Source organism: Brassica napus, chromosome A8 (genome assembly GCF_020379485.1).
Source record: "Brassica napus cultivar Da-Ae chromosome A8, Da-Ae, whole genome shotgun sequence".
Taxonomy (NCBI): Eukaryota; Viridiplantae; Streptophyta; class Magnoliopsida; order Brassicales; family Brassicaceae; genus Brassica; species Brassica napus.
This window is the reverse complement of record NC_063441.1, coordinates 21,854,568-21,881,923: the sequence shown is the minus strand read 5'-3', so window position 1 is coordinate 21,881,923 and position 27,356 is coordinate 21,854,568. Positions and strand designations below refer to the sequence as shown.

At 38.0% G+C, this 27,356-nt stretch overlaps 6 protein-coding genes across 9 annotated transcripts; 1 reads left to right on the top strand and 5 right to left on the bottom strand.

Moving 5' to 3' along the window:
• Positions 1–17: 17 nt before the first annotated feature.
• On the bottom strand, positions 18–2,831 carry LOC106362381 (2,3-bisphosphoglycerate-independent phosphoglycerate mutase 1). Its single transcript, XM_013802266.3, has 6 exons — positions 2,559–2,831; positions 1,772–2,050; positions 1,071–1,699; positions 676–964; positions 419–574; positions 18–334 (listed from the first exon to the last, which is right to left on the bottom strand). Exons 1-6 carry the CDS (start codon positions 2,715–2,717, stop codon positions 173–175), a joined length of 1,674 nt encoding a protein of 557 aa, XP_013657720.1. The 5' UTR covers positions 2,718–2,831; the 3' UTR covers positions 18–172.
• Positions 2,832–5,044: 2,213 nt separating this feature from the next.
• Positions 5,045–7,798, bottom strand: LOC106362383 (COBRA-like protein 6). Its single transcript, XM_013802269.3, has 6 exons — positions 7,508–7,798; positions 7,353–7,432; positions 6,339–6,798; positions 5,873–6,017; positions 5,500–5,780; positions 5,045–5,423 (listed from the first exon to the last, which is right to left on the bottom strand). The coding sequence occupies exons 1-6, from the start codon at positions 7,563–7,565 to the stop codon at positions 5,143–5,145; spliced, it is 1,305 nt and encodes a 434-aa protein (XP_013657723.1). The 5' UTR covers positions 7,566–7,798; the 3' UTR covers positions 5,045–5,142.
• Positions 7,799–8,833: 1,035 nt separating this feature from the next.
• On the top strand, positions 8,834–11,242 carry BNAA08G26120D. 2 transcript variants are annotated; one of them, XM_013802272.3, is made up of 2 exons: positions 8,834–9,957; positions 10,320–11,242. In XM_013802272.3, exons 1-2 carry the CDS (start codon positions 9,688–9,690, stop codon positions 10,464–10,466), a joined length of 417 nt encoding a protein of 138 aa, XP_013657726.1. In that variant the 5' UTR covers positions 8,834–9,687; the 3' UTR covers positions 10,467–11,242. The 2 variants fall into 2 exon arrangements, 1 of the variants encoding a protein (XP_013657726.1); XR_007315554.1 differs by having other exon boundaries at positions 9,731–9,957; positions 10,206–11,242.
• Positions 10,966–13,677, bottom strand: LOC106362382 (phosphoribosylamine--glycine ligase, chloroplastic). Of its 2 annotated transcripts, none has more exons than XM_013802267.3 (4): positions 13,277–13,677; positions 12,835–13,217; positions 11,682–12,212; positions 10,966–11,612 (listed from the first exon to the last, which is right to left on the bottom strand). In XM_013802267.3, exons 1-4 carry the CDS (start codon positions 13,557–13,559, stop codon positions 11,196–11,198), a joined length of 1,614 nt encoding a protein of 537 aa, XP_013657721.1. In that variant the 5' UTR covers positions 13,560–13,677; the 3' UTR covers positions 10,966–11,195. The 2 variants fall into 2 exon arrangements, with proteins under 2 accessions (XP_013657721.1, XP_013657722.1); XM_013802268.3 differs by having other exon boundaries at positions 12,835–13,208.
• A 206-nt stretch (positions 13,678–13,883) lies between these two features.
• On the bottom strand, positions 13,884–17,795 carry LOC106362385 (shaggy-related protein kinase kappa-like). Of its 2 annotated transcripts, none has more exons than XM_013802270.3 (13): positions 17,641–17,795; positions 16,993–17,206; positions 16,803–16,895; positions 16,671–16,730; positions 16,315–16,587; positions 16,058–16,132; positions 15,772–15,828; positions 15,556–15,696; positions 15,405–15,455; positions 14,954–15,049; positions 14,678–14,761; positions 14,466–14,568; positions 13,884–14,187 (listed from the first exon to the last, which is right to left on the bottom strand). In XM_013802270.3, the coding sequence occupies exons 2-13, from the start codon at positions 17,134–17,136 to the stop codon at positions 14,099–14,101; spliced, it is 1,266 nt and encodes a 421-aa protein (XP_013657724.1). In that variant the 5' UTR covers positions 17,137–17,206; positions 17,641–17,795; the 3' UTR covers positions 13,884–14,098. The 2 variants fall into 2 exon arrangements, with proteins under 2 accessions (XP_013657724.1, XP_013657725.1); XM_013802271.3 differs by having other exon boundaries at positions 16,993–17,202.
• Positions 17,796–18,251: 456 nt separating this feature from the next.
• On the bottom strand, positions 18,252–26,845 carry LOC106362387 (probable rhamnogalacturonate lyase B). The gene is made up of 15 exons (XM_013802274.3): positions 26,603–26,845; positions 26,305–26,450; positions 26,008–26,129; positions 25,859–25,924; positions 25,624–25,740; positions 25,437–25,556; positions 25,214–25,355; positions 24,969–25,139; positions 24,724–24,879; positions 24,453–24,650; positions 24,235–24,376; positions 23,973–24,145; positions 19,005–19,108; positions 18,803–18,935; positions 18,252–18,631 (listed from the first exon to the last, which is right to left on the bottom strand). The coding sequence occupies exons 1-15, from the start codon at positions 26,646–26,648 to the stop codon at positions 18,380–18,382; spliced, it is 2,088 nt and encodes a 695-aa protein (XP_013657728.2). The 5' UTR covers positions 26,649–26,845; the 3' UTR covers positions 18,252–18,379.
• Positions 26,846–27,356: the final 511 nt, after the last annotated feature.

Here is a 27,356-nt window from a genome sequence, read left to right as displayed (position 1 = left end):
TTAAAAAAAAAAACTCATGGCTTGAATATCGTTTAAACCGAAATCAACATTACATTTTTGGTGGAAAACCAAAATCAAAAATGTAGTCTGAGTAAACATTATTAAATGGAAAGCAAAACAACGTAATCTTTAGAGTTTCAGCCTCTTTTCAAAACTAAGAAGGCTCTCAGTTCTACTCCACAACTTCAATGAGGGTGGGCTCGTAGTCAGCGGGAGCCACAAATCCATGGAGGTTCATCACGGTAGCAGCTACATTGGCAAGTCCTGGTGTCTCCAGATCCTTGCGGAACCTCACTCCTTCAGACAATCCTGGTCCTCCAATGGCAATTGGCACCTGCAACACATTCAAATTAATATCCACAATGGTCCAGTGTTTCACATTATCGTAAATAGCAAAGTTCACAGCTATGGCACTTACTGGCTTGAGAGTGTGGGAGGTTAGAATCTGAAGCTTCCCTTCTTTATCCAAAGCAGGCTTTCCAGCCTTATCCCTCTTAACCATGTCTTCTGCGTTTCCGTGATCAGCAGTCACAACGTAAATACCTTTCACTTGTTCAATTGCATCTAGGATCATCTGCAACAACCAAACCAGGCAACACCATTAGTGGACTGAGTCACTCAACCAATATCATCAAGACTCTTCAATGCACTTTAAGAAAAAAAGAAAATTAGTACCTTGACAGCAACATCTGCAGCCTCGCAAGCAACAACCGTGGCGTCAATGTCACCTGTATGTCCAACCATATCACTGTTTGGCAAGTTAACTCGCACCTGATCAAACTTGCCACTTAGAATCGCGTCCCTCGCCTTCTCAGCAATCTCCAATGCCTTCATCTTTGGCTTGACATTGAATGAGATTCCACTGTCACTTGGGATTTCAACATACTGCTCCAGTTTCTCGTTGAAATATCCTGATCGGTTTCCATTCCAGAAGAACGTCACATGCCCAAACTTGACGGTCTCACTGTTTCGTAAACATAACATTGATCAATTCAAGACAATATATACACTATTAGCAAAACAATGCATATGACATATACTCAAAATGGAATATAGAGAAATACACAAACCTGCAAGCAAAAGTACTGACGCCATTGTGAGTCAAATATTCACCAGAGGTTCTATCAATCTCCGGGGGAGAAACAAGGTAACGGCTCGGAAGCTTTAGCTCTCCATCATACTCAAGCATACCAGCGTAACGGATCTTTGGGAACCTCACGCGGTCAAACTTGTCAAAGTCCTCGTACTCAAGCGCCTTGGCGTGCATAACCATACGGTCAGCCCTGAAGTTGAACGTGACAACCGCATCACCGTCCACGATAGGACCAACAGCTTTCCCTGCGTCGTCAACGATCACAAACGGAGGGAGATACTGGTCATTAGCGCCAGGCTCTTTCCTCAGAGTCTTCACAGCTTCAACAGCGTTTTTGAACTTGTGGGGAGCTTCTCCAAGAACCTGAGCATCCCAACCACGCTTCACAACACCCCAGTCGTTCTCGTACCGGTCCAAAGTCACGTACATGCGGCCTCCACCAGACGCAATCTGAGCATCCACGCCGTTATCACGCAACTTAGCGAGGTCGGCTTCGAGAGTCTCCACGAATCCGACACTTGAACCGTCCAAAACATCACGACCATCAGTAAGAATATGGACACGGATTCTCTTAGCTCCACGTTCAGCAGAACCCTTGATCAGCAACTACACAACAAAGATGTTTCAGTAACCTAATCAACAATACTCAACCAAAGGGATGAAGAAAAAGATTAATACTTGGAGCTGGTCGAGACGAGAGTGGACTCCACCGTCACTGAGAAGTCCAACGAAGTGCAAAGTGTTCTTCTCAAAAGACTCAGAAACGTATTTGAAACCTTCACCGTCAAAGATTTTGCCGGAAGCAAGAGCAATGTCACAAAGCTTAGCACCTTGAGCGAAGATACGACCAGCACCGAGAGCATTGTGACCAACCTCACTGTTTCCCATATCGTCTTCACTAGGGAGTCCAACAGCTGTTCCATGGGCTTTGATCAACGTCCATGTATCAGGACGTCCCTGTAAAGAAGGTGAAGATTAGTAAACCCTAAACCCTGACGCAAGAAATAAAAATCCAATTTTTTTATAATTGAGGTTTAACTGAAATAAATTAATAATTAAATCATCTACTCTATACCATAAATTCACAAAATAAATAACCAAATTTTCAGTTATAAAAATCAATAAATGTAAGAAATTAAACCCTTTCAAAAAAAAAAAGAAATCAATCACCAAATTATTTTAAATAAATAAGTCTTTTAAAACAAATATATATATAAACCAACTGATTATTTAACTAATTAAAATAATAATCTACTGAATATCCAACAGAAACTAAACCGAAAATCAATTTTTTTCGTTTCGGTTCAGCCGGTTCGAGGAAAAATTCCAGACCTAGTTAGACTGTTTGTTACAATAGTCTCTGACTTTTCGTAACAGGTATAGTCAAACCACGGTTTATATTAAACCGGACGTACAACTTGATTAACTCTAATAAACTATAAGAGTAGGATAATAAGGTACATACGTTTTTAAGAGAATCCATGGTGGGAGTAGGAGCGGTGTGGATGCAGTTGTACTCATCAGGGGCAGATTCACCCCAGCCATCTAACACGATCAAGGCGATGGTTTTGCCCTTGGGGAGCTTGGGGTGGTCATCTAGTTTCCAGGCGGAGTTGGAAGCCATGTCTGAGGTTTTGAGATGCGATCGGGAAAAAGCTGTTCAGACAGATCTGAGAGAGAGAAGTGTGTTTGGTGAGGACCAAGGGGCGGCTTTTAATAAGAGGCAAACTTGGAGATGGGCCCACGTAATGACTAATGGGCCACTTGTATTTCAAGCAAATATAATATTTAGAGGCTCCGAATATTCTTTTGTTTTCCTTTTTTGTTTGTTTCTCTTGTGACTATGGGATTTTTTGTAAAGATACTCTTATATTACTAGAGATTTTTTCCGCGCTTCGCGCGGATTGTGTCTTATAAATTTATTTTATTTATAATATTATTTGTCGGTTTGTTTCTTTTACATTAATTTTTTGTTTTTCCAATGTTAGTTTTTCTTAATTTAAATTTATATGTTTATAGTTTTTCTTTTTTTCTGGTTGTAGATGGAGAATTATATTTTTTATTGATGGTTTTTGTATGTGACATAAACTTTTTGAAATTTTAAAATAATGTTATATATAGTACAATTAACACATTAAAGAAGAGAAACATATTTAAGCACATTTTATACAGGTTTTATATACATAATTTTAAACATTATATATGTATATATTATAAGTTTGAAACATGTAAATGCTTTTTAAAGTTAAATACTTGTTCTGAGTTTACATAACTTATCGAAAGTTTTATCTTTTTTAAATTTAAATCACAGAAAAAATCAAAAAGTCAGTATAGATGAGTTTTCTTGGGCTTTTAAATCAACACTGAAAATTTACATGAATCATATAACAACAGTTTTATAAACAACTCGATAAAATTTGACCGAGCCAAAGATTTTCATACAATATGTTCTTTCTTCTTCAAATTGCGAAGAGCCTATAGGCACAAGAAAAAAATCATAATTTTTGTTTTCACTTATATAACATTTTTTTTCCTTTACACACGGAATTTATTACACTGCTATAAGCAATTGAAAACTCTATTCATATAAGATTCACATCTATGCATTTTGACAAAGAAGAATTTTAGCCATCTTTAGTTTCGGAATGAATCAACTTCAGTCATATACACTATATTTTCTCTATGATTCAAACCTTACAATTTTAATATATGTGCAGATTTCCATGTGAAAAAACACGCACGCCATCTATCGTTCAACCTATTACTTTTTCCAAAGTAAACACTATAATCCTCGTTTGGTTAGCTCCACAAACTAATCTCTTTGGATCAGTGTAACCTTTCAGAAAATGATAATCTTAACATCTTACAAAAAAAACAACAAATATTGACTTATTTATATGAATATATATTATTTTAAATCATTATAGTGGACGAAAAAAGCACCATAATTTGTACAACAAATTTTCTTAGATTCACTTCTTCATATTCACCATTATACCATTTTAATTACATAATTTTATATGAGCTTCTTCACCTTTCCCGGTTATTTTCTCTTTATTTATAACTACAATATAAAGTTATAAACTATATATATATTATAAATTAATAATTTATTTACTCTTAAAGTAACGATTAAAAATAGAACATAATTCAATATAGATATATGATTCTATTAATAAATTAGCAGTTACAAATTTGAAATTTTTAGAAATATCAAAAGTTTTATATTAGTTAATTATCTTCTAAATGACATTTATTTTTAATTCTTTTTGGATGAGAATATTTTGGCTGAGGTGGATAGTCTCAAAAGCCTTGAATTTAGTCCCTTTTATATAGTAGGATAATACTTACCATTTTGTTCTTTTCTTGTATATGTTTTAGGAAAAATATATCGTCAAATTGTAATATAGTGTGAAAAGAATATGGAAAAAATACTTTCTGAAAACGTCTGTTGATTGGCCTATTGTTCTTACTGCCATTTCTTTTCTTTTTTTCTTAATGGAAGTAAAACAATACTTTCATTTCTTCAGTCCTATTTTTTAATCGTATTATGGAAAATATTGCCTTGTTACTTACTTCAAGTATTTAATACTCATAGTATATGAAATATTGGCTTATTTCCATTACACAATTTTAACTTCCATCTTTTCTTTTTATCATAGTGAAGCATTAAGGAATAAATAGTTCAGGAATTTTAGCATATCGTAGAAAAAATTATGGGAATTTTAAAAAATATAAACAAAAAAATATAAACATACTTTCTCAAGGTTATAAACATAATTTTTCAACGGTTTTCTTCTATGCTATAATAAACATCTGACTTTTTATAAAAAAGTCTTGAATATGTACTATTTTTATTAAACTGGCCGGACAAGCGTTGATCATCCTGATCTAGTTAGTGTGACCATGATGTCTGAATATTTTTATTTCTAGACTGATAAACAGAAGGCGTTGATCATGCTAAATTCATCTTTCTTTATCAATTTATTAAGGCATTGTCCATGAAAAGGCCTCAAGCAGTGCAGGTTCACATGAAAACGTTACAACAATCAAACAAGCAAAAGGAAAAAACATAGTAAGAATGTAACAATGCTAGAAACACCAGAGGAAGAAGAAGCAGAGTTGGGGAGCCTCGGATAATCATCAGGAGAAGGCATAACACATTCATCTCCATTGAACAAGATTCTCCTTGGAAAACCCCAACCGTCTTTGAAAGTGAAGCTCCCCATATCTTTCTCTAGCAATATCTCTGTTTGCACATTTCCAAACTCTCCTGCTTGCAGCAAAACATCATTGTAAAACTTGAGTCCCCAAAACATCCCTGTGTCATCTGAAACCACACCAAGAAGAGTTAAAGACTTGGAAGATGCAATAATTTGAATAAAAAAAAAAAAAAAGTTACTTACTGATGCTTTTGTGAAGAGGTGTCATGGGTTTGTAGTTAAAGCTGAAGACTTGTGTAACGTTATTCAAGTTTGGATGAAGCACCACTAAGTTCCAGTCAGAGTAATTCTTCATCGTATTGAGATTCGTTGCTGTGATCTTAACCCTCCAATACTTTTTATAGTTCACTTTGACATGCCAGTGTATGTGGATGGGACACATATGTTTCGTACACTGCACCAGAGGAGATACTTCCACATGTGGATCATGTTTCTGTTCCAAAATTGGCGGCATCTCACCAGGCCTGAACAAGCCAGCAAGGAAAAAAAAACCTCAGGGCTATGTCTTAGGACACAAGGCATAACAAAAAAACATTGATGAAGAGTTAATAATTACTTGACGCAATTGGAACTCGAGCAGCCGCAGCTACATGTAGGGCAAGGAACAATGTTTTGGTAGTAGAAAGCAGAGAGTGAAACGCAGCATTTTGGTGATTGTGATGACTTAGTCTGAGAGTACACGCACTCTGCCTCCCATGTTGCTGCTCTCAACATCAACACACAAACACCACAAATGTATATCAAGTGAATTAAACGGGTACATACATTTTAACAGACAACACAACATTTAAAAATATATGAATAATTTTATTATAAACGGATATACTTTTATTTAGCGGGCATGCCCATTGAATAAACAAGACTAAAATGACCATACTATACAAATCTGCTTATTTTTACATATGATAAATGGACCACGGGCCAATACTTTTATACTGAGGTTTGTTAGGTTTGGGGGCGTTAAGCCCATTTTAACATGTCTAGTTAAGTACATAGAAAATAGCAAGAATGGATTTCTTTACCTAGAGCTTGTGTTTTGCGTCGACCCTTATCAGTACTATACTTAGTAGGGTCCACGGACGTGGCATTGCCGCAGGTATAACCAGGGACACCTATATCAAAATCATAAGGCATAGTGAACTCTCCAGGGTCATCATCAGGAAAGCTTCCGATGGTCATGTGGAAAGCAGAGACGTAGTTGATGCGGTCCTGAGACATAGAAGTCAAGACACCTCCACGGCAGCAATTGGAGACTTGCATGTTGAAAGGAGCTCCGGGAAGAAGGTCGACGATGGTTGGTCGCCTGAGACAGCAGTGAGGGAGTGTTTCGCTGGCGGCAAAGGCTGAGCAGTTTCCTTGCTCCGTCGTCTCAGCTCCTCTCATGTCCCATATCACTGTTTTGTTTACCCAATGCCAACTCAGCTTCCATCCTGGCTTCTCCACGTGGCGGTACTCTTGCTTGTTCTCTATTTTTACTAGTACCTGTGACATTTTTGATTCCCAAGCATTTGGTATATCGAATATATATAATCAGATGTCATGATCGATAGAATATTAGAAAAAGAAATTCATTTTATGAGAAAAGTTATACATCAAAACAAATATGAATAAGTATTCAACAAGACTGTATTTACTACATAATCAGACTTTACAAAAACGTCAAGAGAACCACAAAAAAAATCAGATGTTCTGATCGATCGATACTACTAATAATATCATTTAATGAGAAAAGTTATTCATCATGGCTGATTTGGAACCATCCAACAAAGGCTATATTACTAGATAATCAGACTACAAAACTTCAAGAGAACCACAAAATAATAATAATAACCAGATTTACAAGTTTGACGATATATAAGACTGCTGACAAAATCAATTTACTTGAGATGGAATGGAGAAACAAACGTTTGAGTTAACTTCTTCATTTCAAGCTGAAGATTCGGACACTATATTTACCAGAATAATAATCATTTTATATACAAAACAAAACTAGCAAAAACTATCCAGAGTAAATAACAATAAAGAAGAAAAATTACTGTGTGATGGCCAGGTGATGATTGAAGAAGATCCCATTTGATGATCATTTCACCATATGGATCCAAGGGGTCGAACCCATCTGCAACCATTTAATCACTATCATACTGAGAAAACTAAAATCAAATGTTATTTTTAATAAGAATAGAAGACTTACGTGTGGATGGTGCGATTGTGAAGAGGATGGTAGTGACGGCAAACAAAAGCTTTAGCATTGCACTCGTGTGGTTGTATTACAAATGATGAACAAACGAAGAAGAGAAGAAACAAGTTTTATTTTCTAAGAGAAAGAGAGAGAGAGATAGAAATCTCAAGAGTTAAGTTGTGACAACTCGTGTTTCCATGTTGAAGAGAGAAAGATGATTAAAGCAAATAAGTGGTTCAGTGACTGTCAGTGCTTGAACAAAGAGTTTTGCATTTGTGACACTCTTTACTCTTTTCTTTCCATTTTTGGTTTTTACATACTTTTATTTTTATCTAGCTATTAGCTGTAAACTAAACTCGGTTTGCCTTACTTGTACAAAAACCAATGGTGTACTTTGGTGGGTGGCAGCTATTATATTTCTATAAGTGTGAGAGAGATTATACAATGCTTCACGTTCTCTTCTTCCTGAAATGTTATATTACTTTACGTTTAAGTTTTTATTTTCTGTAAATCGCATGGTCATGGATTAATCTAGAGAGAAGAGTTTATTCTCTCTATGATGTCATTGGCTATACTACTTTTTATTAATGGAACGATAAACCAATCTGTAAATTACAATTATAAGCCTCAAATTATTCACATGCAATTAAAAATGTTGACTAAGGGGGTAAATCAAAGATGAGAGATTTGTAATTATAGAAGAATGTGACAGAAAGAGATGCGTTTTTCATGGGTGTCAAACATCAGAAAAGCTCTTTTCACGCGCTCTTTGGACTTCTCGGTTCTCTGTTTGCATGCACTGGCAAGTTCAGTACCACTATACAATAAAAACAACCTCACTTCCTATGTGATAGTTTTCTTCATCATGTTATACACTACATAAAAGTATATGGAAATTCTTGTTCCGTGTTGTTATCAACCAAATAGATTCGATTTAAAAATGCGTGACATGAAATCCAATGATAAACTTTTAAACTGCATGACTCATGATGATATTCATATTATTTAATTTTTTTGGAAACTTCTATAAGTTTTATTGGATAGAGTTCTTAAATGGCAAAAAGAACTAGTGAGTGGTGACTGTACATACACATAATTTTGTGAATGTGTGTTTATACTTGTTTCCATGGAAAGCAAAACCTTTAACATGGGAGTTATTCCCCTAAATAATTAAGCTTAAAAGTATTATGTTTTCTTATAAAGAAGACGGTTTTTATTTTATTGATTTTATCTTGGTATGCTATATATTTAAGGTTCAAATTGCTTGTCGTACAAATAAAGCGAATTTAGTTGTTGCACTTTTTCTTTAATAAAAATAACTTTAGGTTGCAGACGGGAAAGAAACAAGAACGTTTGCATTATCATTGAGCTAATTTCAATAAAGATTACTGACATAAAGCTCGTATCGTAGATGAATCACACATATATATATATATATCTTCATGCAATGCAGGTAGTACATACAAAAGTATTGAGCTAATGAGTTAACAACTAAAATGCGTTTATTATTAGTAAGCATCATTGTTTCCTGAATTATGATAACTGTGAGTTACCATGATAATCAATTCACCGGACTTAAGGGTAAACATTTTCTAAAGCAGCCAATAGGCTCTCTTTGTTGTTCTTTATGATGACACGAAGGCCCCATCCTCAATTTTTATGGTTGAATTTTTTGGTTTGCCGTTGATAAGATAGCTAGTAAAGCAGACAGCGAATATGTATTCAACAAATTGTGAGTATTTCAATTAGAAAAAGAGAGACAATTCATGAGAAAGAAGGAAAGAAACATATATAAAAGCTTTTTCTTTGCATTATTTTGTGCTTTATGCTCCCCAACTATACCAACTCATTGTATAACTCTTTGTTAATTCATCATTTTTATACTTTAAAGGCACATAATTAATAGATAAATTCGCTTTTATAACTGTATATATATTAGACACAGCCATAACGACACAAAAGAGTGTGTTTTAATTTGTTGCTTCTTTTAACTTAATCTAGAGTTGTGAGTTTGCTCTTGTGGTAGTTTCCTTTGATCTGTTTCATTTTATTTGTGTTATTGACAAAAAAATAGAGGAAGATGAGAGTTTAAAGGTGTTCATATCTTTGAGCTAAATTCTCCACACCAAGAGAATCCAATCGACTTCAAAACCACACAAAAACGCTCAAATCTCGCATGCAACAAGGAGAAAATGAACGAATCAAGTTCGTGGAGCATCTACAGTGCCAGAGATGGAGAGAGTGAAGGGCCATGGAGATCTTCTACTTCGATGAGTGCGATCTCCTTTGGATTCGTAGCTACGGCGATACTCGTCTCCATGTTCTTGATAATGGCCATCTTCGAGCATCTCTTCAGGCCTGAGAATTCTAGTTTTGATTCACCACATCGGATCAGACAACGACAGAACCAGAGCAGTGATGGGTCCGGTCAGTTCCAGAAACTTGCTACTCAAGCATCCATGGTAAACAAACCAAAAAAACAAAAAGTTGTTATAGCATTTCTCAAAAGAATTTTTTGTCTTTTTTTTATAAAGCCAAAGCGCAATTAACTTGCCACCGTTAGTATTAGTTCTTCTTTATCTTTTTTAAAAATAAAATAAATTCTTTTCCGTGCAAAAAACTTTGGAAATGAAACATTTTTCAAAATAAAATAGATTGTAAAGTGAAAAGCAAGGCTCAAGTTGAACCTTTATTCTTTGTTTACTTGCAGAATAAGCAGGAGTTAACCAATTGTGTGTCATAATAACGATTAATTAACGAGGAGTATCCATTGTTATGTGCTAAAGTTTTTGACATTAACTATAACCAAGATGACGTGGTATAGGTTCCGGTGAACATGGCGGTGGATGTATCGATAGTGATGCCGGGAAAGAATATGCCGTCGCACATAGCTTTGCCGGCTCCTTTACCTTGTGGAAGAGAAGGCATGCATTCGTTGGCTTCTCCACCTCTAGCATCTCTGCTAGTATAACTCGTTTTTTTTTCTGACTCATTTAGTGGATTAGTGTTAAACCACGTTGATATAATTTAAAATGCATTAAAGGACAAACAAGAGATTGATCAACCAATGGAAGTTCGATTTTTTTTTTGTTCTTTAGCTACATGCTTACGTTATCAATGTATAATTCGTTGTATAGTTAAATAACTTAAGTTAACTAATATTTTGTCCATTCGTTTTTTTTTTGTTGTCATACGGCTATATAAATTAATTATTTTAGGATAAATCACTTTTCGACAAAAAAAACTGTCTGATCCAATTTTCAAAGAAATTTTAGATATCGAAGAGAAAAGAGAAGCTGATGTAAAAATCTTATTCTGTTAATAAAACTTTGATTGGATTTAAAAAAGAAGGAAAAACTCCAAAATGTATATATTTTTACAAAATTAAATTTTTGCAGTTATGTGTATAATCTCATTGTTGCATGGATGCTACAAAGTAATGTTACAAGAACTTTCTTATAGTTTCCAAATGAAATCTAAAACTTCATATAGCATATTTGGCATTTGCTTCAGTACTTATAATGCGCACAAATTTTTCCACGAGGAAGAGATCATACATATATGGTGACCTCAGGAACCAGCGTGGAGCCAATCATGTGAATAACAAGCCCACATGGCAGGGGATCATAGTGAGAATCTTTATTGTTTTTGGTTTATTCGGTTACAAGCAACATTACAGCAAACAAAAAAATCCTTCTCTTCAGTCCTTTGAAGCTACTTGTTTCTGTAGAAGCGCTCTCCAACCAATATCACTCCTAAAGAAACCTCCAGGCCAGTTGATCTTCCCTACCGCCATATACGCTCTTTCTCGCGCCTCTTCCAAGTCTCTACCCTTCGCCGTGACACCAAGAACACGTCCCCCACTCGCCACAACGTTCCCTTCTTCATCAAGACCCGTTCCCGCATGAAAAACTTTAACTCCTGGAGCAACCCTCTCAGCTTCCTCAAGGTTTCTAATGATCGTTCCTTTCTCGTAAGCACCGGGGTAGCCTCTGCTCGCCATTACAACCACCATTGCTGAATCTCTAGACCAGTCCAGCGTCACACCCTTTAGCTCTCCTCTACAAGCCGCTAGCAAAACTTTAGCTAAGTCAGACTCTAGACGCATCATCAGTACCTGCGTTTAAAACAAGAAGCTTCAAGAGTCGAACCAAGAAATTAAACCGGTTTAATCTTTTCTCCTCACCTGACATTCTGGATCTCCAAACCGGACATTGAACTCAATCAGCTTAGGTAAACCGGACTTCTTCTCAATCATGAGACCAGCAAACAGAACGCCAACGAACTTACATCCTTCTTCAACCATTCCTTTAACAGTAGGATGGATTATAGTCTCCATCACCACACCCTCCAGCTCCTTGGTCAAGACAGGAGCTGGGGAATAAGCTCCCATCCCTCCTGTGTTAGGACCGGTGTCTCCATCTCCAACCCTCTTGTGGTCCTGAGCAGATTCTAGAGGAATGGCGTTTTCTCCATCCACAAGCGCAAAGAAGGAAGCTTCTTCTCCCTCTAGAAACTCCTCCACTATCACCTGACACCCTGCAGAGCCAAACACACCTTGCACCAGCATGGAGTCAACAGCTTCGAAAGCCTCCTCTAGCTCCATGGCGACAGTGACTCCTTTCCCAGCTGCTAATCCGTCTGCTTTGATCACGATCGGTACACCTTGCTCTTGAATGTATTCTTTCGCAGCAGTGGCATCAGAAAATGTTTTATACTGCAATCAAATTCAGTTTCAACTGCATTAAGCTACATGAAAATAGAAATCCTTATGTTAAGTTCAAAGCTACATAACAATAAGCTCAGTGTTCTAAAAATCGGTCTAGACGGCAAATCGGACCTAAACAAAACGATTTTTCTTGGATTTTTTTAAAAAAACTGGTCTAGGAGTTCAAATAATTGGTCCAGACGCCAAATGAAAATAAGCTCAGTGTTCTAAAAATCGGCCTAGACGACGCCTAGACAGCAAATCGGACCTAAATGAAGCGATTTTCTTGGATTTTTTTTTTTTTAAAACTGGTCTAGACGTTCAATTAATCTTCAAATAATCGGTCTAGGCGCCCTTATAATCAATAATCCTCTATAAAAAAAGTTCAATTGTGGCCTACCGATTTCTTGAACATTGAGTAAGCTACTAATAACTTACTGTTCTGTAACCAACCAACACATAACAGAATCTGCTGCATTCAGTCCTATTCTAGATAGACAATACCTAAAGCTAAGAGTTGAGCTGCTGCGCTTCTTCAAAGCTTAAAACTTTATGGTATCTGAGTAAGAACAAAGTTCACTATCCAATCAAAATAAGTTCTTTTCATAATCATCTAAAGATTTGTGCAAACCTTAGCAGTAGGGATATTGTACTTGCGGCAAAGATCCTTCATAAAGTTCTTGGAACCTTCCAAAGCAGCAGCTTGAGAAGAAGGTCCAAAGGTGAGGATACCGGCGCTAACCAGGTCGTTAGCCAAACCGGCAACAAGAGGCACTTCAGGACCAACAACCACTAAACCCACATTATGTTTTCGACAGAAAGAGATGACAGCTGAGCTGTCTGAAACGTCGAGGTCAGGTACGCAAGCAGCGTCTCCGGAGCTCGTGATTCCGGGGTTTCCAGGCGCGCATAGCACAGAGTTGCAGGAAGGAGAGCGTTTCAAGGCGTGACAAAGGGCGTGTTCTCTCCCTCCGGTACCGATTACGAGAACTATCACTCTCTCTTCTGCAGACACTGAAACGAAGTTAGTACAAAGAATATTAAGCGAGCAAAAGGGTATCGCTGGAACTTACCAGCGCTGCCGTTACCGCCGGGAGCAACTGAAACAGACGGCTCGGACTCTGACGTGGCGCAACGAAGCCAAAGTTGGCGGCTTTGGATACGGTTTGAAGGGAGACGAGAGCTGAGGGCGTGATTGGTGGTGGAGAGTTTGAGAGGAGCAACGAAGGAAGAAGAGGAAGTAGAGGTGGCGAATCGGAGAGAGTTGAGAAAGGGTTTTGGGGAGATGTTATTGTTGGAGAAGAGATTGAGAGAAGAAGATGAAGAAGGATGGAGATTAGATGTACACAACGACATGTCGAAAAGTTGGAACCAGAGTTTGCAAAAGAGATGAAGAGAGACACAGAGACAGTTTAAAGTTGCAGTCTTTGAGAGAGTTTGACTCCAGACCAGATTCGCTCAACAAGGGTTTAACAGAGCACTTGATCCTTGCGTTTGTTTTTGTTTTGTTTACCTTTTTTGTTTATATTAAATGAAAATAGTACTATCTGTCTGATAATCCTTCTAATCACCCAAAAAAAATATTAGTTTGATTTTGTTCTTTGAAACTTCAAAACTACCTTCAAATATTTAGAAATCAAACATTTGACGACACATTCACATGATAAGACAAAACATCCATTTGGCAAACAGAATGGGTTATATATATAATCTGGCCGTGAAACAAACAAATGGTTTGTAACTAGCAACCTCAAGTACTGTTTGTATTCATATCCTCATTTCCCTGTAACCAAACAAAAAAAAGGGAGAAAACAACGCACTAGATAAACAAAAGCCAGCCAAGAGGGGGTGTAAAATGCCTTCTGCCTCCTCCAAATACCCCATATCCAGAGAGCTTAGGCGTCCAAAGCCATGAACAAGTTCTGCTTACGGGCATGCTCTGGGACAAGCCGGTTCACTATTTCTGAAGGGATGCCAGATAGCTCTGCACAACACACACCAAAACACACTCCATAAAGCGACTGACGCACCATACTTGTAAAAACCCTTTACTAATATCCTCATTTTAAAAGAGAATCTAGTAATGTAAAATGTGGTTTTGAGGTTTACATTTAATTCAGGTGCAAACACACAACATGTCAACAACTTGCTATAAATGTTGCATTTCACGAGAGGTCCAACAAGTATCATGATTTAATAATAGCCTACAACAACTTGGTTCTTCATGGAAACGGTCCAACAAGAACGGAAAGGGAGCTGTACCTTGAGGTTTGAAGTTGAAAAGCGGAGGAAGTGGCCGGCCATTGGGAAGACGAGTGTTTGGGTCCCTTAGCTCATCAAACAACGGGTGAATACAAGCTTCCAGCTACAATAAAAAAAACACCATTTAATAAATGTGCTTATAACCTTAAATCCTGAATCAGTTCGTAAGTATATATAACACAAAGAAGGGCACATAACCATAGATCACTTACAGCTGTGCATCTCAAATTAGGGGAATACTGGAAGAACCTACATAGAAGATCAACTGCTTCTGGTGGTAAACGCTTTTGAAAGACCTGATGATAAAGCATAACAAAAGATCATTCATATGCAGTAATAATGATACCAGATAGAAAAAGATCATTCATGAATTTTTTTAATGCATACTCTTGAACGATTCATACTCCAGAACCAACACAAACACGAGACAAACAAAACAACTGATTAAAGAATATTTAGGTGATAATCATGAAGACTAGAAGGCATACCTTGTGCCATGGGTGAGGTTTTATCTGGGGAAATTTAAATTCTGTATAGTTTGGATTCATACACTTGATTTCCTCCCTTGTTGGTGTGCCTAAAACCTGCATGAGAAATAAAGTCACACGAAGTAAGTAAGCAAACAACGTTTCCTAGAAAAGGTTGAGGTGCATTCTCTACTTAAACCGAGCAGTCAAATTCATTTGCTTCCTTTTTTTATACTCAAAATGAACTCAACAATAGACGTAATAAACTGTGACCCACAAGGCCACAAGTCTGGCATTCATTGATTTCATTCAAATATAAATTTGGCAATATGCAAAGACGCTGATGCGTAAAGATAGACGAACGATTTATAAACATAATCTCTCGCTAAGCACTTATTAGTCATTGTAAGCCCAAGACAACTGATATGCTCTAAGTTTGAAATACACTTTTGAAGAACTAATAGAAGGTTACCTTAATGATTTCAACAAGCTGATCGACTCCGCTTTCACCAGGAAACAGAGGCTGTACGAGAAGTTAGCAAGGACACAAAGTAAGAGAGGGAAGAAACTGAATGATTAGCAAAAAAATCATATAGCTAGAATGTTTTTTTTTTTGCTTTAACCTGTCCAAGAAGCAATTCGGCCATCACACAACCAGTGGACCATATATCAATTGCAGTTGTGTATTCGCTGGCGCCAAAAATGAGCTCTGGAGCACGATAGTATCTGGAGCAGATGTAAGATATATTGGGTTCTCCTTTCACCTATAAGGAGAATAAGTTTTTTTTTTTTTATATCCCACAAATATATTCTTTATAAACTGCGTCAATTAATCTTACCAACAATTTTGCACTCCCGAAATCACAGATTTTTAGCTGATGCGTATGTGGGTTCACCTGCACAACAACATATCTAAAGTCAAATTCATATGCAGATGATTTTTAAAACAAGACACTTTATGGCATTATCAAATGTAAAGAGTTATACAGAACTGTATGTATATTCCCTATTTGTAGAGGTAAAGAACTCAGAAACTAGAAACTAATTCAAGAGAATTAGGCCACAGCAAGAAACTGCCATCTGTTATAAATTTCTATTGAAACAGGGAGGTACAGATGAGCTTACTAGCAGGTTTTGAGGCTTAATATCACGGTGACAAAGACCACAACAATTATGGATGTAAGCAAGCGCCCTGCAAATCTGTATACAATTAACAGAAACTTGTCAAAAAAATCTTTGGAGGATGCCCAAAAATTATCACTCTGACAATCATTACACTTTCAAAGCATTACAGCATGAGCACATAGATAGACAAACACAACTAGAATAAGTTTTTGAAGAAAAATAAATGGTCACATGCTGTTAACTTAACACATATTTACCTGATAGGTGTAGAGTTTAACGTATATCAATGGCATCAGCTGATTCATCCTACTGTAACTTCTCGCAGCACGGTTGACAGTCTCAGGCACAAACTCAAGGACAAGATTCAAATAAACCTCTTCATTATCCGTTCTCGAGAAGAAGCTATGCTTCAAAGCAACGACATTGGGGTGGTCTAGCATCTGCATAATTTGTAGCTCCCTGTTCTTGTAACGCTTGTCTTGTAGAACCTTCTTGATGGCAACAATCTCCCCAGTCTCCCTACACTTGGCCTACCAAAAGGAAACAAAAATTCGTTGGGAGAATGGATCCAAATCAATAGTAAGGCATCATCAGGTTTGTTAATTTAACTTACTTGGAAAACGGTGCCAAATGAACCAGTACCAACTACATGTTCTGGTATGTAACTGACTGTCTGTCATTCCAAATTAACAACTATATGAGAAAGAGTTAGATACCACTTTATGCATACAATTTTCCATCTAACCTGTCTTGAATGACCATCTCGTCCACGGACTGTGGTTCTGATCACATGTCCAGGTTCAGTACCAGCCCCATCAATTATATCTGGTTCACTATCCTGCAACATAACAAAAATCTCACACACTGTAACCTAGTCTATAATACAGTAAATGTATCAAGCTAAACAGAGTTGAATCAGCAATTGCAAGACTTACCCTCTCATCATCAGTTACTACTTTGTCCCTTATCCTCATCTCAACCAAATCTCTAGTCAACCAATCGACTGAACTAGAAGAAGTCTTACCACCTTTGGCAGATCTCGAACTGCCTACTCCGTTTCCCAGTCCAGAGGAAGCCATGATATCTCTTCTGAAGATAGATAGTACCCTAAGTGATTTGGTGTCCCATCTCACCAAAGAACCAACCTACCTAGTACAAGTTCAAGGTAGAGAAAAGGTCATGGATCTCGATCATTAGTAATACTGAAGTAATGAACTGATATTTCTCTGACAGCAGCACACTCTAAGGTCAAAAGGCTACATGACTATGAGTCCATGATCACTCAGAAATACAAAAAAATAATAATCAATTTAAACAGGAAAGTTGAGAACTTTCTGGAAGCAAATGATCAAACTTTTGAAACTAGTGGCGATTACACTGTTTACAACCCGAATTGAGACCGATCAGATTTGATTAGTAATAAAAAAGCTAACTTTCAACAACTAAACAAGGAGTTAGCTCACAGAATCAGCTAAAACAATTGCTACCCAGAAGAACCCTAATCCAAAAGTAACAAAAAAGCACATTGAGAGAATAAGGAGTGAAACAATTCAGTAAAGTGAGAGATCGAAGACGATGATCACCTCGAGGAACGGGAACCAAAATCGAGCATTTGAAGATCGTCTTCTCCGATTGAAGAGCTTCTTCACCACGATTGATTGGTGATTGATGATCAGAGAGAGAGAGAGATGTGTTAATAATAAAAAGCTAAACCCTTTTGAGATTTTTCTGTGTGAAATAAATATACGGACTACCGTTTTGAACCAAAGCGAGATTATGGAACGCCAGCTCATCATTAATCAAGATTTATTGATATTAATCTTTCTATATATAAGTCGTTATCATAATAAAAAAAGTTATGCTTAATGATGTATTTTTAATAGAATTGATGATATTTATGATGAATATTTTTGTCACCAGGAACCAGTTTTCAAACCTCAGTCTACCTAATCAAAAAAGATCTTCACCTATTCAAAAGAAAATATCAGTGATTTTAGTTGAGTTAAACATTCATTTACATTGAGATATATTCTAATTCATACCTTGTGATTTTGCTAGAAATTGTATTAGCTCATATTTATTTAAATGTTTCATCTAAATAACTTATTGAAAATGGTTTCTTTTAAATTTTGGATCGAGCATTCAAATAAAGATTTTGTATTTGCTTAATTGTTGTACATATTTATACCCATCCAAATGAATTTAATAAAAATGACTATTTTTATATATCAATATTAAGATTAACAACAATAGTAATCAGTTAAGAAAAAATGTGTATATTTCTATCTTTATTTTAATCAAACTGAAAACAGAAACTATGGTCTAAGTGATATGATTAACAGAATCAGGATACTCTAGACGAATGTAATCGTACATGAGTCCTTGAAATGGGCTTATGGCTAGCGGTTGGGTTAGATATATCGAGTTATTTCCCGGGCAAAGAGAAGAAGCTGGCACATCCACACTGTATAACCAATAGAGTCCATGTATACCATGTCTTGCAATTGTATTATCTTTTCCTATTTGCCCCGTTGTAAACAATGGAGGATCAACTGAAACATCGTTCACCCGAACCTACAAAAAATAAAGACCAAAGATCAGCTGCCAAAGATACCAAATGCAAGTCGGAACTTTCAACTTAAAATTAATTGGCAATAAATATATCGATTTAAATATGTGGGATCTCAAAAAAACTGAATGTTTTCACTTATATAGTGAAAGAAAGAGTGTCTTCTTCATGTACACCTGCAACTCCGCTACATTTGATGTGGCTAGAGCGATTCGTAGTTTGAAGTTTCCAGTAAGATTTTCCATTATATCATCAACTTGAAACTTGATTTCCCATGTACTACCGTTATATCCTCCATTAGCTTGCTTTCTACAAAGCCATTAACAAAGTTTTATATTCGTAGTGTGAATTTGGATATGAATTGAGAAAGAAACTAACCTTGTGACTTGCATGTAGAACCAATCTTTAGAGTAATCATCAACATCAACGTCGTAGACCATATCTTCATCGGGGTACAATTCTGAATACCGTTCCCACAATCCATATTGTAATGAGTATAAAGCGTGTGTTGTATTCATGTACGATGTGGAGTTTATATACAAGTAATGAGATCCCATAACTAAGGGGATTGAGTATATCTAGATAACTCTAACATGAGTTTATCTCTATCTATAATATAACATCCTTATCTCTATATCCCCCCTCAAGCTGGAGGAGAGATGTCTTGGATCCCCAGCTTGAACAGAAGATAAGTAAATGTAGTTGATGGCAAGGCCTTTGTAAGTAGATCAGCTGGTTGCTCCTTTGTTGAGATATGTTCCGTTGTGATGAGTTTTTCTTCGAGTGCATCACGCACTTGGTGACAATCATTTTCTATGTGCTTCGTGCGCTCGTGGAAGACCGGGTTCTGGGCAATGTATATGGCAGATTGACTATCACAAAACAAGCGCATTGGTCTAGGATGAGAAATGCCGAAGGAGAGGAGCATGCGCTTTAGCCATTTGAGTTCTCGTAACGTGTACGCCATGCACCGATACTCTGCTTCTGCAGAGGAAGCCGAGACGGTGTTCTGTTTCTTGGTTTTCCAAGACACAGGAGAAGTACCAAGGAGGACAATGTACGAGCTCAAGGACCTGCGAGTGAGAGGGCATGCGCTCCAGTCGGAATCGCAGTACGCAGTAACCTGTAAATCAGAGACCGAGCTAAGGAGAATGCCTTGAGAGGGGCACCCTTTTAAGTAACGTACGACCCGTAGAGCAGCGTCCCAGTGTTCTTGAAGAGGAAGCTTCATGAACTGAGATAAGATGTGGACGGAGTATGATAGTTCTGGGCGAGTAAATGTTAGATAGATGAGGCGGCCGACGAGTCTGCGGTATGGTGCAGGGTCAGCAAGTGGTGTGCCTTTAGCGAGAGCGAGCTTGTGGTTGAGTTCAATGGGGGTTGCGACTGGTTTACACCCAAGTAACCCTGCATCAGCAATGATATCCAGTGCGTACTTACGTTGAGACACGAAGAACCCTTCACTATTTTCGAGCAAGAAAATACTTGAGCTTGCCCAGATCTTTCATGTGAAAGCATTCACACAGATAGTTCTTAAATTTCTGTAGAGTTGACATGTCATTGCAGGCGATGAGGAAGTCGTCAACATAGATGAGTATGTGAAGATGAACTTTGCCGCGTATGTAGGAAAAGTGAGAGTAGTCTGGTTTGCTTTGAGTGAAGCCGTACGTTTTTAGAGCAGTACTGAGTTTAGAGAACCAGCATCGGGGAGACTGCTTTAGGCCGTAGATAGATTTCTTGAGTCGAGCAACCTTGGTAGGATCAGAGCCTTGAAAGCCCTGTGGAAGTTTCATATAAACTTCTTCTTCTAAATCTCCATGTAAGAAGGCATTGTGGACGTCCATCTGGTGGACTTCCCACTGTTTAGCTGCTGCAACTGCTAAGAGGACACGAACTGTAGTTGGTTTCGCAACTGGAGCAAAAGTATCAGTATAGTCGAGGCCTTTGCGCTGACGGTTCCCACAAGCGACAAGTCTGGATTTGTTGCGTGCAGGTTTGCCATTGGCGTGATATTTGATTTTGTAGAGCCACATACTCTGAATCACCTTCTTTCCCGGGGGTAGGTCAGTAACTTCCCACGTGCCATTTTGAACATGGGCTGTGTGTTCGTCAACCATCGAGTCACGCCATTCTTCAAGTTCAACAGCCTCAGCATAGCTCTTCGGTTCAACAGCAGAAGTGATTGCTGCAACGAAAGCCTTATGGCTAGAAGAGAACTTGACGTCAGATACATAATTGGCAATGGGGTATAGACTGTTACCTGAGACCGTAGAGGAACCTGAAGAGGAATCGGTAGGAACGGGAGTGTGTGTATTACTTTCGACAGTGTTGACCACGTAGTTCTTGAGAAGAACGGACGGTGTGCGCTGGCGATGACCACGACCTAGTACTTCAGGGAGTCCAGGGGAAGGTGGTTCTGCAGGAGGTTGACTATCAGAAGACGGGAGTGAGGGTCCAATAGGAGATGGAGGTGCAGATAATGAAGTCGTAGTAGAAGGAACCGTAGCGTTAGTCGCGTCGTCAATGTGGGACGGTGAGGACTGTATCATGGGTTCCGGTTGTATTGGTTCAGTACCTGACGGCGTAGGAATAGTAGTAGAAGGGGTGGTAATAGTAGTATTAGGAGACGTGGGTAACACGTTATCTTGTGTACTGGAAACAGGGGAAGGTAGGGATAGGTAATCATCGGTTATAGGTTCGGGTTGGGGCATAGTAGGAGAAGCTTGCGGTGCAGGTAAGCCGGGAAACTGGTCTTCAAAGAACACGACATCACGGCTTGTAAAGAAAACATTATCTTCAAGATCGTATACATTCCATGCCTTCTTGCCGTACGGATAACCAACAAAGAGGCACTTACGACTTCGAGCAGCGAACTTATCTGAGCTGCGAGGTCGACGCTGTGCATAACACAAGCACCCAAACACTCGTAGAGTATCATGCTTAGGAGGAGAACCGTGAAGGAGTTCATAGGGAGTGAGGCCGTTCAGGAGCTTAGTGGGTGTTCGGTTTATGAGATGGGCGGCTGTGAGAATAGATTGGCCCCAAAACGTGACAGGTAAGTTGGCTTGGAAGAGACAGGCACGGGCAACATTCAGAATGTGGCGATGTTTCCGCTCAACCCTACCATTTTGCTGTGGAGTATCAACTGATGAGGTTTGGTGGAGAATTCCTTCTTGACGAAAGTATGATTTTAAAACCAAGAATTCTGTACCATTGTCTGAACGGAAAGTTTTAACTGGTCGACCAAATTGTCGAACACTCATGGCACAGAAATTTTTGAGTATTGTAGCAACCTCAGATTTCTCGAGCATAAGGTGAATCCATACTGCTCTTGAGTAATCGTCGACAATAGTTAGAAAGTAGACAGCACCACACGAGGCTGGTGTACGATACGGACCCCAAACATCACAATGAACAAGATCAAAAGGTGCAACTGCTTTATTAGAACTTTCGGGAAAAACCTCACGAGTTTGTTTAGAACGCAAACAAGTATCACAAGAATCCGTAGGAGAGAAATCAAAATCTAAATTATCTAAAACTGGTAGAGAAGACAATGCATTGTAGGAAGGATGTCCAAGACGCAGATGCCAAAGTGCTGAAGAAGAAGATTTATCCTTTCCAGTTCGATGAGATCGCGCCACTGTGACCCCCGTAAAGTAATACACACCCTCTCGTTCTTCACCTGCTCCAATCAGGGTCCTCGAGAAACGGTCCTGCAAAAAGCATAAGGTATCAGTAAATATGGCAATACATCCTGTCTGTTTGAGTAGTTTGGAGACAGAGATTAAAGTGCAATCAAAGTCCGGAACGTATAACACTTCAAGCAAAGAACAGTGAGAGTTCAATGAGAGAGTGCCGGATAGTGTAGATTTTGATGTGCGTCCGTCTGGAAACTTCACCATCGATGGAAGAGTCTCATGTACGTTACGAAGGAGTGAAATGTCTCCGGTCATATGATGGGAAGCACCTGTATCAATGATAACATCAGTGAGAGACGGATTACCAGACATACGTTCCGTAGAGAGCTGAGATTGTTGGTTCTGTAGAAGATTGATCAAGGCTGAGATTTGATCTGATGAAGCCACTGTATTGCCAGAGAAGGTGTTTAAAGCATTACGAGTTGCGTTAGAACGTCCACGACCGCGACCGGCAGAGGTGTTGTTGCGACCGCCACGTCCACGCTGTGATTGAGTAGAATTTCGACCTTGTTCCACGAACCATTCAGGGTAACCATGAAGTAAGAAGCATTCCGAAGCCTCATGTCCTTTCCGGTTGCAATGAGTGCAGTACCTGTTAGGATCACGGCTGCGAGTTGCTGTAGGAGAAGTGGTAGATGAGATTGAGTTTGCACTCGGAGAATCAGCTTTGACGGAGAACCCAACTACATCCTGTTTTTGTTCTGTTGCACGCATGGTGAGGAGATGTTGTTCTGCCCTGATCACGCGTGAGTAGACGACGTTGAGATCTGGAAGTGGGTCTTCATCAATAATTTGAGATCGTATGGAGCTGAAGCGAGATTCATCAAGCCCAAAAAGGAACTTATGAACCTTAGCATCCTCTCGTTCTTTTTCAATGTGAGAGGAAGCTTCGCAAGTGCAGTTGTGAGAAGATTTAAAGCTTTGAATTTCTTCCCACAGTTTGGACAAGCGACCATAGTAGGTGAGGACTGAATCACCGTTCTGTTTGCAATTTGTGATTTCGTCCTCTAGTAGATGCTTTCTCACGCTATTCTTGACCGAGAAGCGACTTTTGAGAGATTCCCATAGTAGAAAAGCGTCAGGTACGTGACTGACTGTAGAACGTACTGTTGGATCGATGGATGTGCGTATCCAACCCACGATCATGGAGTTAGCAGCGGTCCAGCGAGCTAGTTCGGGATTCGTTAACGGTTTAATAGTTGAGCCATCTAAGAATCCGATCTTCTGCTTAGCTTGAACAGAGTTCCAGAATTCTGTAGCCCACTCGGAGTAGTTATCTCCCTTGAGAATCACCGGAGTAATTAGTGCTCCAGGGTTGTCGGAGGGATGTAGAAAATAAGGATTAGTAACCGAAGCATTGCTTTCGGCGGTAGTAGTAGATAACGAAGAGGAGGTAGTGGCCATGATTGTTGATGATCAATGGCGATTGAAGAGAATAGAGATTAGGATGCGGAAGCGTAAAAAAAATAGGTCAGAGAACGTTGTGCTCTGATACCATGTAATGAGTATAAAGCGTGTGTTGTATTCATGTACGATGTGGAGTTTATATACAAGTAATGAGATCCCATAACTAAGGGGATTGAGTATATCTAGATAACTCTAACATGAGTTTATCTCTATCTATAATATAACATCCTTATCTCTATACATATTGTCTGTATTTATTATCAGAACTGTTCACGTATAGTTTGTTCACAAACATTGGGTTAGGGTCAGGAATGTAGAACTCCGCAGCGGTTCGGTCTGGTACACCAATTTCCCATAGAGTTGGACCGTCTCTTGGAGGTTCGTACACCAACTCGCCTAGGCATGTATTCGAACCTGATTCCATTTATATATTTACTCTTTTGATAGAAAAATATATATAAATGGATGGAACAATGTCGTTGTGGTGTTACAAGTATTCAAACCTGGAGAAATGTCCATAACGGTGTCGTTGTGGTAATCATCGATGAATCCAGGAACAAATGCATAGAGATTGTAACGACCACTTCTCACATTGTTTATACAAAAGTATCCTTCCTCGTCGGCCTTTGACCAGAACTGGTAACCCTATCAATGTAACCAGATCTTATAAGTAACAAGAGGAAGAAAAAGGAATCACATATTCATAGGTTAAGGAAATTACTTTGTATTCTCTTTGCCATGAGCCAACATCTCCTGGTGCAGCTAACCCCACATAAGAACCATTTGCTGGTATATCCTCACTCCTTACGTACCGGTCTCTAACGAGTAATCTACCGCTAACATGTCCTCTTTGGTCAGAAGCAGGAAAATCAATTGAATTTGTGAAGTTATAAGGCCACTTCTCTTCTTCAATCTTTGTCTGAAACAAACAGCCAAAATAAACTACTCAGTTCTGTTATTCTTACATAAGAGCATGTGCATTTATAACAAACCTGGTTCTTGGCTTCATGCCATAGCAAGAGAGGATCAACTTCTTTAGGAAAAGAGTTGAGATAAATAAAGACAGGTCCAAACACTTTCTTCCATGCTTCACCTTCTTCAAATTTCATGATCAAGTCTTCTCCAACATAGTGAGTACTATGAAATATCTATTTTCCATTTCACACACACATTAGTTATTAACCATCTTATATCCAAATTTTTATGTATTTTTTTTAATGTCGAAACCTATGCTTACCGCGAGGTTGGTTGGACCGACATGGGAGCCTAGGAACTGCTTGAGAGGACCAGCAGATCGAAACTCGTTGCTTGGAGTGATTTGCCAGAACCCAACAGAGTCATTTGTGCTTATCCATCCATGAACTTTTATGTCTTTACTCTCCATTGAGTACTCATACTTGTCATCCACCTGTAGGGTCATAATCAAGATTAATGGTCCTCTGTTTCCTCTGCTTTGTTTTCTGGAAAGAAATGAAGTTTAACCTCTCCTTTAAACTCAGGCTCAATAGGGTCTAGAAGCTGAACGGCCTCGGGGTAAGCAAGAGGCTTACCTCGAGGCGGAATCCTATCATCTGGCAGAGGCATGTACCTTTGCCTCTCATCTGAAATCGCCATGTAATCAAACCTATACAGATATAAATATCAATCACTAATCTGAATAGTAAACAGTTACATAATTGATGAAGTATAAGTACATAAACATTACTTGTCCTTGTCTAGCTTAATTGCTAATCGAATATTATCGATTTCAACAGCAGGCCACCCTTGTAACCTCTCGAAGATGGCATAAGTGTAGAACCCTGACGAGTTTCTCAGCACTACAAACCTGAGAAAAAAACAACTCATCTCCCATGAATATAGATTCAAGAAGATGTATACTTGTTTTTTACTACCTCTTCTCTATATTCACTGGAACAGTCACATTTGAAGAAGCATTCCATGTCCTAGAAAACGATATCTCTATCTGTTCATCGTTCTGCGTTATCACTTCCATCTTTGTTGCTTCAATCCTACAGATTAATCCAAGTAAATTTTTAGCAAAAAAGAAAAGAAAAATCCAAGTAAATTTCACACTGGAAGATCATTAGAATATACATAACTACAGTGTACAAAGAGAGAGTTATTTACCGGTCTAGTGTGCCTTTGGTCTTTTTAGTTTTCTTTCCTGGAAAGTTCCACACTAAGTCCCAGTAACTGCAGTAAACACATAATTTAGATTCAGTTGATTAGAGCATTCACCGAGTCACATACATATGCATATCTATAGATTTAATTACCCTCTATCATTTTCATGGCCGGAATAGGCGAGTACATTTTCAATACCATTGTACTGAACTCCAGTCACAAATCCTTCAGGATTTGACAAAGTTAATTGAAAGATTCCGTTGTCAATCCCCACCTGTAGTTAATCATATAGGTTAAGGTTTCTTAAACGCCCACGTGACTTGCATATCAAGGAAGCTAGAAATTAAGAGCGAATCTGTTTTTATTACTCAAAACAAGTTTAATACTAGTCAACTAAAAGCTAATCAAGTGTATTGATTAGTAAAAAAACATAAAGATAAATAACGTACATGTTGATCTTGGTAATGTAACTGCAAGACTTGTGTTGTTTCTGGATCACAACTTTGGTTCTGGGAGATGGCAATCTCAAACAAAGACAAGAACATGATCAAAGCAATCATCCATCCTTTTTGTCTCAATAAGTGTCTCTGGTAACCTTATTTTCAACCAAACACGTACACACACATACAGTAACGTCTTGTTAGGAGATAGGTTCTTTATCATTTTAAAAGAAAGGTCGAATATATATACAAAATGCATTATATTTCTCAAAAGAATTGTAATGGTGTTTTCTTCTCTGATGCGTACCTGTGGTCGTCACGAGATGAAAAACACGTGAAGAGAACAGAAACATGATAAAGTTCACCGGATTTGTCTTGGAGCTTTCTTGAAATGCTGTCCACAGAGATAATCAGACATGTGAAGTTGTAGAGATGAGGCAAGTAAGAATTAGAAGAAATGAAGAAGCGTCGATTATATTGTGACAACTTAATCATTTATATAGGTTTTTTTTCTAATAAGAATCTATTATCAATACAAAAACTTTGAAGTAGGACAAAGACAAGACAAAAAGTAAAACAAAGGTATTTGTGAACTTTTCTTCTGCTATAAACAAAGAATTTATTTTCTTCTTATTATTTTTTTTTTTTTGAACAATTCTTCTTCTTATTATTATAACAAGACTTTTCATGGTTGATATAATTAGACTTCTTTTTAGCCACCTATATATATTCATTAAAAATATTAGAACCCCTATTAGAAATTTTCATACAAGATTCAATTTAATTTAAAGATTATCAATAATTGTGTATGTATATATGCAGATTAGTTCTCACGTGCTAAGATTTGTAAAAATAGTAATGACGCACATTAACACTTCTTGTCTATTCCCCTCCCCCCCCTACAATACTCGGTAGATTTCTGTGGGAACTACATACCTAACCTACCTAACAGAAGATGCTGTTTATTTGTATTAATTTAGTTAGAATTTTAACTTTAAACAAATTAATGATAAATATATGGGTTCATATCTGTATATCTTTTTAATTTTATTTGTAATGAA